The sequence below is a fragment of the Parasteatoda tepidariorum genome, chromosome 5 (genome assembly GCF_043381705.1).
Source record: "Parasteatoda tepidariorum isolate YZ-2023 chromosome 5, CAS_Ptep_4.0, whole genome shotgun sequence".
Classification (NCBI taxonomy): domain Eukaryota; kingdom Metazoa; phylum Arthropoda; class Arachnida; order Araneae; family Theridiidae; genus Parasteatoda; species Parasteatoda tepidariorum.
In genome coordinates this window covers 25,834,086-25,845,539 of record NC_092208.1, presented here as the reverse complement: position 1 = coordinate 25,845,539, position 11,454 = coordinate 25,834,086, and the positions used below count along the sequence as shown (strand labels likewise).

Sequence of the window (11,454 nt, the reverse complement as noted above, 5' to 3'; positions counted from 1 at the left end):
AATATTCAGTCTTTCTAGTGTAATATGTGGCATTTAGCATTGTTCATTTAGCGTTGTCCACATGGATTCAGTAGGCAAATTCTTTTTGAGTCAGACCATTTCAGAGGCTCGACCAGTTGCGTCCTCGATGTGCATTTTCCAAGAAACCTCTTTTACGAGAGCTATACTCATAAATTTAAAAATTTTAATGGTTTAAATTCCCTTCATAAAAAATTTGTATTTTTTGTAATTTGAAAGTATGTAATCGTAAGTGAAAAATGAACATTAAATTTTGCTGTTCGTTCGTGACAATGTCAAATGGACGTTAATTGACAAAATACAAAATTGGAATGAAATCTGTCTAATAGTTTAAAATTGTAAAAGTTATAAAATTAGCGAAGTAAAGTCTTTTGAATTTTCAATTCTCTTGAATAATTTGAGCTATTTTGGTGAATTTAAGTATTTTTTCAATATTTGAATTTTTATATTCAATGTTACGAATCATTAATATTGGTAATTAGCACGCGAACGTCCATTCATTAGGACAAAAGTTATTCATGTTTTTTTACTTTTTGACCACACACACGAATTCTCATTTTATGTTAGAATGTTGGCCAATTTAAATAGTCATACTGTTCTTTTCTTTGAACCCTAATCAAAATTTCTAATCAAAGTCTACTATCATTTTCAACAAAAAGAAAATAATAATAATCTTTAATATGGTTTCAGATTTCCTTGAAAAATAATACAAATAATAAGATTCTACAATATGGGAGTGAACTTCCTTTATTTCGAGAAAAGTATATTTAATGAGAATTTTTGAAACATATTACTGTTCAAAATTGTTTGATCAGAATTTCTTAAATATTCCAGATTTTCTCTGCAAATTAAATTTAAATAAAAACAAAGATGTCTAAGATATTAAAATCTTCGAGAATGCTTAGCAACACCTACATTTAGAATTATTATATTAAGTTTGAATTCTTTAAATGCTTCTAAAAAGAGATTATTAGTTTGGGTGCTGAATAATCCGAACAAACATAACTTTTATGCACTTTATACAGGGTGTTCCACAAGAACCATACTAAAAATGTATTTCAAGAATATTTATAAAAAATGAAAACTAAAAACTATACACAATGGAAATCAATAATTATTAAAGAGAAGATGAAAGCAAAAAAGGTTGTTGAAATCTAATAAATTACAATAGAAGAAAGCTGATGTAATAAACATCAAAACATGATTAATTGGAGATTTAACTGGGAATAACAGGTAAGTATTTCGCCAGCTATCAACTTTTTTTGAAAAAAATAAAGCAAATTTAGCATACATTAAAAAAATGAAAAATTTTAAAACTTTTAAATAAAAAGATTCAGTATTTAGGATATGATTTTTATTCAGAATGTATTTTTAATCTAATTGTTAAACTTTATTTTTGAAATGGGTACTGCTATGAATTAAACTTAGAAATGACTGATAAAAATAATACCTGATAACAGTACAAGCTAAACTATGAAATAAGTAAACCTACTTTAAGGGACCCGGGCCAGTAGAATCTTAAAACAGATTGATAATCTGCTCCCATGCTAGTGCCTAAAATTTCCAATTTCATGAAAAATTTAAAAAAAAAAGTTTTAAAGATGATCTATAAAATATTTATGAGAATTTCTTTGTATACATTTTGGGAACATGGAATAAAAAAAAGGAAAAAAAAATTACTTAAACTAAAGTGGTTTTTTAAAAAATTTAAAAATGTGTTTCTATCAATTATATTTTAAATATTAACTTTACTAACAACTCGAAACATCGGAAAAAAACAACATTCTTTCATTAGAATGCATATTTCACCTACGCTAAGTTTTAGATAGTCATCGGCATAAAATCTATTTTCTCATACCAGGGAGAAGAAAGGAAAATTGTCCTTTTGTATGCTGATTTCGAGTTATATTTATTTATATTTATTTGAAATATATAATCATTCCTACCAAAGAATTTCGTAAAAGTTGAAAACTTTCATGAATAAATTCAAGACATTTTGTATTCATGTTCCCAAACTAACATAAGCATGGTAGTAAGGATATCTTTGAATTCATGTTAAAAATAAGGAAACGTGTTCTTTGAATAGGACATTCGGTATTCGAAAGAAGTAACACTATTATGTATATTTTACTAAAAAAAGGATAAAAATGGAAATAAACATCATGAGAATTATTTTATTTATTTAGAGAGTCCCGGCCCTGATAGCTGTGTGTTTGCTAGTCTCTGGAAATGCCTTGGAATCACTCCGTAATTCAACTTTGCTTACTTTTTTCTTGGATACTAATGTATTATAGTCTTTCTTAGTATGAAAAATGGGAATGCATTTCAAATAAAATTTCAAAAATACATAAAAATATACAATCTGTGAAGTTTTTATACTGTATTTACTATACGCGAAATGAAAACGAAACAATCTGGATAACTTTTGATGTAATGTTCGGATTTTCAGGTATTAAGACTCAAATTCAATGGTTCAGGGAAGTGACCTCAATTATGTTAAGTATTAAGATAAAACGATAGTTTAAGTTATGAAATAATACACGATTACGTACTTTCTCTGAATTAAAATACCTTTTTTTCGACAGATTTGGATTTCATATTCTAAAAATATTGGGGCAAGGATTACCGCAATTTAAAAGTAGCCGCAAGCACTTAAAAGTTATTAAGTTGAATTCAAATTGAATTTTTATAAAAAATATTTAAATAAAAATTTCTAATGAATAATGCGGAAAACTCAAGAGATAGCAACTGAACTTTTGCTCTAATTTATTTTTATTTACCTGCTCTTATTGGATTAAAAACCGGATTTTAAATATGTTTATTAATTTACACAAATGTTGCTTTAAGTTAAGAAATCAGAAATAAAGATGTACTTACTCTTAACAAACATGTGTACGTTTCTTAATAAGCGTATACTTAACCAGTACACTGTACTTGATGCATAACCTTCAAAACTTCATTAAAATAATTGCAAGATAGTTGGAGCTGTTTCTCTGAATTCGATTGAATCGTGAATCATGGGGAAATATAAAACATTTAAAGATGGGATAATTTGTTGATATGATATAAGATAAAAGATAATGTCAGATAATATTTTAAGTGATTTTTAAATAAAATATTGTCAAACTAAAATTATTAAAATATCAGTAGAATGCTCTCTTAAAGTTTCTCTAACCTCCCCCTCTTCCTAGACGTTTCCCTAAATAATACTTCTTATTTATGTTTCTAATTTGTGATATATAAGTGATTGTTAACTAAATTAATTTCTAAAATATTTTTATAAGAACTACAAATAGATCGTTAAAGAAATTTGCAATCTTAGTAAATAACTAAATTGAAATAGAATGCCTTAATGTGTTCATAAACTTGTATATTGCTGGTATATAATTTATAAGACATTTCATACCTTTAGTAACAATGCTTTATTAAAAACATTTATACGTTGTACGCAATTTCACTTCTTATAACACTCATGCAAACACTTCACCCAACTGACAAAGAAAATTTAAGTGATAACAAAAAATGTAATAAAAATATTCCATTTTAAGAATTTGTTTCTAAAAAGAGTATGTATTTTGAACAAAACGTGAACTTAATGGTTCCCCTTATTATTAATTTTACTTCTTGCTTATTTCAGCATATCTATTGAACTTTTAATGAGGATTGAGATAATAGATAACAAAGATAATTTCATGCACAAAATAAATTTTAGTAAATATCTATTGTTTTATATTTTTTATTTCTTAACAATCGATAAAATTTTAAATTGTAAGACATGCAATTTCTTTGAATTATTTCAAAAAATGTAATTTACATTGCAAAATACAAATTTGAAGTGAAATCGGTCGAATAGTTTGCAAGAAATCGAAGTTTATCATCGTTTTAATTTTACTTTATAACCATCACTGAACAGCAGATACAATTTTGGGTTTACGATTAATGTTCAAATCTGTAACCTTGTAATTTTGAACTCAATCCAGAAGACAAAGGAACTCATAGATCAAGTATTGTGAGAAATTAGACTGAAGTAACCAGCATTTGCGTTACATGGAGAGGGAAACCAACGAAAACCTCCCATGTTTAGTCTGGCAGAAATGTGACTCTAATCCATGATCCGTCTACCACTGAGGATATTTTACTTCAGCACAGTGCTTGTTACGAGCGGAATTCGCATCTACCAGTCATCATTGGGATTCAAACCCGGTTCACCTCATTGGAAGGTGAACGCTCTATTCCCTGAGCCACCGTGACACTTATCTTCGTCGTGTGACACAATAAGCGAGAAATATGGTATTTAAAAAATATTTCATACTACATTCACTCTCAATGCATGAAGAATGTCGACATGCTCCCCAGTAAAAGGGAAATGAGGTATTTAACAAAAAAATGTCCATGCGACATTCATTACCAGTGTATGCTGAATTTTTGATTTATGCTGCAGTAGGTAATAAATATGACATTCTGTAAAAATATTTTATGTTATCTAAAAAATCTGTTTATGTTGTATATTGACATTTTCTGATGAAGAGAAAAAAGATAAAATTTAATAAACATTACGCGAATGTCGACATTTACTAGAGGATAGTGACATTGGAATCAAGCAACCGACATCGGCAGATGTGAATTATAGAAATATACTTTCACAAACTTTTTCTTTCTTTCTATTTACTTCGATTTTAAGTTTTAAAATTAAGAATGTTTTTGATTCAAAACTTTAGAAAGGTTTTACTATAAACAATTATTTCATAACAGTTATTTAATTTTGTTATCAGTGAGAGATAAAGTTTTCTTTCACTGCTAAAAGAAGATACAATTTATCGCAAGATCAAAGTTATGTCGCAATTTCCATAGTGACAAGAGATCGTCATCAATTGAGCGAAGTTGCCGGGTGACTTAAGATACTCAATATTTTTACTGATTTTTTAGAGTATTTAAAAAAATGACTGCGATTCAGTACGATGTTAAAACATGGCTGGATAACAATCATCATTATTTTTTACCTCCTATTTGCAATAAACTGATGTAAGTCAAATTAGATTCCAATTACAGATTTATTAAGATTTGTACACTTTTAATAATTTCACATCTTTGTTTTTTCTTCTGCCTAATAATATATGTTTTTCGATATTTTCTAAAAGTCTCTAGTTTTTTATCTTTTGGGGGAGTCATATTTCATTAACTATAGGAATTCAACTTTAATGTATCGCAATTTTGTTAACTATAATTACAGAAAAATCTATTTAAGACGGATTCAATGTTAATTCCAAATGAAAATAAAATTCAGTTTTTGATAGTTTTCCATCTTTTATAAATGTGCAATGTATAATTAAAAAAAACGATAATATTTAGTGGCATTAAATAAGATATATAATCTTGCAAAACTTAGAAAGAAAAACTGTTAGAAAGGGTTGTTAAAATATTTCTCAATACTGAATAAAAATATTTTAATTACTACTTCTACAATCTGCAAGAAATCTTCTTCTGCCATCTTTTGGTTGCATTCAATAATATTTTAGTTTGAGAAGTGAAGCCTGTAATCAAATTGTGCTTTTATCTTTTATTTGTATAACAACTTTCACTTTCATATTGTAAAGCCAACCTTTTCAATTTTTTCTTAAAAAGAAAAAAATATATAAAGACACACGCTTTAAACGTCTTGATATAGTTTGAAGTTGTCATTGCTCTCATTTTCCTCTAGTCTGAAATATCACTGTTTATTTATTCTTTTTTATTACAATCTTATTCTTAAAGCGATGAAATCACCGAAATATTGAGTTGAATAGTACAATTTTAATCATCGTTGTTTCAAATTAGTTAAGATCTGTTAAAAATTAATAAAAAAAAGGATGGTTGTGCATAACAGAAACGTTTACACCTTATAAAAATATCACATTCATTGTTTGCTGTGTTTGATGCAGGTTTAAACATAACCTTTTTCTTTATTATTTTGTTTTATCTTGCAAGTAGTTATAGTGATATGTTAAAAAATACATTAAAAGCTAATTTTTTTTAAGAAAAAAAAACCATTCTCCTTTGACAAAAAAATCTAATTTAAAAATTAGTCAAATTGAACAAAAATTGTTAAAGAGTTTAAAGTCCCAGAGAAAATATTTCTATTTTTTCAGTAATACATAGATTGATATATATATATATATATATATATATATATTCAAAATGAAGAATAAANTAGATTTATCTGAGTTATATATATATATATATATAATCTTGTTGCGATGTATTCTTTCAGTGACACAGTTTCACACTGAAATATTCATTTTTTTATTTCCTCAAGGATAAAAAAATTTTTCAAGAATATTTATTTTTTTAAAAAAGATATTTAACTTGCAAATTAGACAAATTAAACAAATATCGTTAAATATTTTAAAGTCTCTGAAAAAGAGAATTATATTAAAATAAAAAATGAGAAATATGCGTAGTTATTTTAGAAGCATAATACAGAATATATATAAAAACGCAAAACTCTGCAACTATCATATTACTCTGAAATACAAAAAAATAAATATCATTACCCGAATTATAAACTACATTTTACTGATATGTACAAAATTAGAGGTAAGCAAGAAATTCAGTAAAATCTTTACGAAGAGTGACTCCACGAAATTATAAATAATGACAAGTTGGAAAAATATCTGTGCAATTTGAAACATCGAGATAATTCAAGTCATTAAACGATTTCTTTTATTAGCTTTCACCTAATACAAAACAGTTTTTGGTAAATATTTATCAATGAGAATAGCTTTTTTAAATAATAATAGAAAAATATAATTTTAGCATGAATTAAAGTTAGATTTTAAAAAAAATGTCAATTTCATTGACTGTAATTTATGTAATTCCTCTCTCCAATTAAAATCAATAAAATTCGTAAGTAGATAAAAGATTTATATTTTATTTATATATCTACATTAAATAAATTAACTTTTTAATTTTTTTCTGAAAAAAAAACAATGAGAAAAAATACTGTCAAACAAAACAATTTCAACCAAGTTATTTATTGAATAAGTAATTATTTTTTTCAACCTTTTAAATTGAACACTATTCATGTATTTCGTTGTTTAATGAAAAGAATGATTGAATACCTCATGTTTAAAAATTATGCGATTTCCTTGTTCAACAAGCTACAAATGGCAACGCTATTTGTTTGTCCATAGTTCGTTTATTGTTTTGCTTTTTTTTAGAATTTTTATTTCATTTTAAAAAGGATAAAGGCAACAGGACTTAAAGATAGCTTCTTTTGCTACGATATATCATTTGCATAATGAGTTGCGATCTTAATATCTTTTTATTTAAAAAAAAGTAGAAATATGAGATGGTGTAACAACTGAAAAAGAAGTCACATGGTTACTTATTTAAAAACAAGAGATAAAAAATGAGTTTTTTTCTCAATGTCTAAAATTGTTCAATTACATTTTTAAAATTTATGTTTTTCAAATAATTTATGTTATATTTAATTATTTTATAATTTATGTTTAACTCATAGTAGTTGTGCATTTAGGAGTTGATTATGCACATTTGACGAGTCGTGTAATAAAATCTGATAAAATACCGTACTTGTATGGGAATAGAATTTGTGGTAAAATTACCATACTTGTGTGGAAATGTCGTTTCTAGTAAAAAACAAACAAACAACAACAGTGTAATTCTGGTAATAAATCTTAAATATACGGTTAAACCATTCATTCGGTGATTTTTCTATTTTCCTTTAAAAGTTAACCGGAAATCCTGGTCTTCTAAGTAATAGAACTTATTGCTGCACCTTTAGCCAAACAGCATGGTTCTAAAATCATATTTTATTGTTAATTTTGCAAAAACTCATTACCATGCATTCCCTTTAATTACCTGAGTTACCTTTTGGTATACTCATAGAACCAGAAAAGCGGTTTAATTTGACATATTCTGGTAGTTTTCACCACTCTTTTTTTCACAGTGCAGACGAAAACAACTGTATTTTATTTATTTATATTTAAAAGGAATATCTGTAAATAGCTAAAGAAGAAAGAAAACTAATAATTTCATTATAAACTAATTTTAAATAGTTCTTTTTTTTTTACTATTTTCGTATTTCTTTACACTGTAGTGTATTGTTCACATAAATTGCAATAATAATAAATATAGAGGGGCTATAAGAGATCTTTTTCAACCTTTGAATCCCTAGCTACTGTACGGTTCAAAATAATGGGAAATTGATTTTATATATAAATGATTTATAAGCTATGGTCTAAGGAATAATGCTTCACTGAAATTTCCGGCTCTCGCGTTTACTGTTTTTGAGGTATAATTTTGAAATTTAGAAATAAAAACAACTTCATTTATAAAAAAAATATGAAATCTTCTCTATAAAAATATAATCCTAGAATCGAGATGTGTTTATCATAAAAACGCTGGTTCTAACGTATTATTTATATAAGCATATATTTTCGCTACTACGCGCATATATTTTGCATTATTCGTTACTACGGGCATATACTAAGCATATATTTTAGTTACTACGTGACTGTGACGACGCTGGAAGGGAAGGGGGGAAATATAATTCAGTGTTTTGTAAGTTGTATCTTTCGCTTTTCATCCCTGTTTAGAGTCGCCCCCATTAAAGATATCGTACCAACTAAATTTTAAGTTCTTACTGTTAGAATCACATTTAGAGGGGGGAAAATCAGTGCTGTTATAAAAGAAAACGAAACTTTTGACTGTAACTCTAACTATGAGAGCTGGATAATCCTTTTTAACACTTTTCTTAAGCGCATATTTTTACCTTAATATATATTTTACACCATATTAGAAAACGCAATATCCGCCAAGGCTTGCTTACATAGGCAATGTTATTTTATAACCTCAATATATGCTTTCCCAATTTTCAGGTATCAGGATGGACAACTGAAAGTATTTTTTGTTGGTGGACCAAACCAGAGGAAAGATTTCCACATGGAAGAAGGCGAAGAAGTAAGTTATAACCTACGTTATAATTATTTCATTTTTATTTTAATTGGTACTCTTTACAGAGATATAACAGAGATAGACTAAGGACAGGAAAACTCGCTATTCATGTTTATAATATTATTACTGTAATGACTGTTATTGACATAATTAATACAGAATTATAAAAATAATATAGAAACACAATATTGATAAAATTGTATAATTAATGAACTAAACAATTTGCTAGTGCTATTTGACTGGATAATTTGCTAATGATATATATTAATTGTCTAGAATATTAGATAAAAAATTTTAAATCGAAAGAAAAAATCATATTTTGAAGAACAATTATCAAAGTCAGTCACAACAAATGACACAAAAATTTTCAAGTCTACTGCGTTTCTCGGAAGAAATTAAGACACAGTTCCATTAGTTTGTACTAAGTAATTAATCAACAACTAAGTATTATTTATTTTTAAAGTGAAAGGGAAAATTTGAATTGGCTTAGATTAAAATTGAATTTTTCAGACATATTTTATACCATTTATAAATATCTTACATGCAGACATTAAATGCATGCATGTTGGAAAAAAGAAGAAAAAAAAGTTCTAATACTTTTCGTCAAAAATTGTCCCCGGTATTATTTACACTTTCTGAAAATTTTATTTCTTCTTCAGAAATTTAAAACTCCCTTTAAAAATTAAAAACTGGCCGTCATGGACGTAAAATATTGTTTTGTATATCTTGCACCCAGTTTTTATTATCTTAAACCAATGAAGAATACAAAATTTGGAGTAACTATAAATGAGATCATAATAAATTATTGGAACTGTTTTTTTTTTTTACTGAGTTATATGTTTTTGAAGTGTGCCAAATATAAAATTCGTAAATAGTGGATTTTCCCGATAGTAGGCGTAATTCAGTAAGCCTCATTAAAAATTTAACAACAAATGAGTCACGAAATTATGTAAAATACTTGATACCTAAATAATATCCACTTTCTTATTTACGTCTAATCTTTATTTATAGATAAATCTTAGAGAGTTTCGAAAAAAAAATTATATAACCACAATTATGTTATTTTCTTCTTTCAGAAGTTTTTCGACATGTATAGAGAAAACTTCTGGAATATTTTAAAATAAGTAGATTACTAACTTACAGCTTAAGTAGAGGATCAAATAAAATATTCACCTAAAAGTTAAATCGAAGTGAAAAAGAAGTAAAAAATTTAAATAAATAAGAGAAGAAAATGAGCAATGAACAACATCACAATTTTATAAGACAGAATTAAATAACTATACATAAAGTTAATGTTTGAAAAAAGAATATAATACAAAATCTTATTTTTCCGGAAAAAATTCAGAGAAAAACATTTTTTTCCTTATACTTTTTTTCCAGCTCGAGAAACAGTATAAATAAATAAATCAACGTTTCTTTTTTTGAAGAATAGAGAGATATAGCTCAAATTCAGATACTATCTCATGAAATATAAATTTAAAATAGCAGTTTCAATGCATTTCTTTCAATACCCAAAAAGTGTCCACATTGTTTGTTATGTTTTTGGCATTTATATACGACGGCTGACAATTCCAGAATGTTGCGGATATCAGAACTTTATATATAAGAAAGCACACTTCTTTAAACGAATTGCGGATTTATGAAAAATCTGTTTCGGCACTAACAAATCAATAAAGCTTCTGAAAGCTTCCTTTTTTTATATCCTATTGGCAATTCATGAGGAAACGGGGATCAACATTTTCAGGCTGAAGGAAATAAAAAGAATATATTCTTGTAAATATATCATCCGCAGTTTAATACCACTTATAAGTCATATTTTCGGTTTCATTTAATGCAGTCAGAGAAAAAGAAACGAAAATAGCAATACAAAAATTAAAACAATATATATTATTTAATAATGGTAAATAATTAATTAGCTTTGAAAAAATGAAAAAAAAGTAAGTTTTGCGCTAAGTTTAAACGCAAGATAGGTCAAAGTTCAGATATTTCATTGCATTCAACTGTGATGCTGAAATTTTGAAAAAGATTTGAGAGAGAAGTTGATAGGCGATTAGAAACATTTCTAAGTTACTTCAGACATTCTAACTATTTGACGTTACTATTCAAACTATTCTAACTATTTCAGTCTAGCCCTCCATTTATTGGTTACGGTTTTTTTCTGAATTGAGCACTGTCAGTATTTTTTATACATTTCTGTCAAAGTTTTTAAAAATTTATATTTAAAGTTTCTAAAATTCGACAAGTTTAAAGATAGTGATTTTTCGAAGATCCTTCAAATTTCAACAGGCAATCCAACTGATTTTTATTTTTACGATTCCGCTTTACTCACTACTGGTTTATTAAATTTAGATTTTATTTTTTGTTTTTCCCTCCATTAAATATAAACCTAATGTGCATGATAACGTGATTTTTAAAAATGATTAATCTAAATTGAGGTTGATTGATATTAAGAAACCAGCATATATTTTAAATATTATATATATA

The 11,454-nt window shown here is 26.5% G+C and overlaps 1 protein-coding gene across 1 annotated transcript in view; it reads left to right on the top strand.

Annotated features, from left to right (window-relative positions):
- Window positions 1–4,814: 4,814 nt before the first annotated feature.
- Window positions 4,815–11,454, top strand: part of LOC107441869 (3-hydroxyanthranilate 3,4-dioxygenase) — a 46,271-nt gene continuing 39,631 nt past the window's right edge. Inside the window, exons 1-2 of the mRNA XM_016055263.4 lie at window positions 4,815–5,040; window positions 8,895–8,976. Of these exons, the coding sequence (XP_015910749.2) occupies window positions 4,958–5,040; window positions 8,895–8,976 (165 nt within the window). The 5' untranslated portion in view covers window positions 4,815–4,957. The remainder of the gene's footprint in view (window positions 5,041–8,894; window positions 8,977–11,454) is intronic.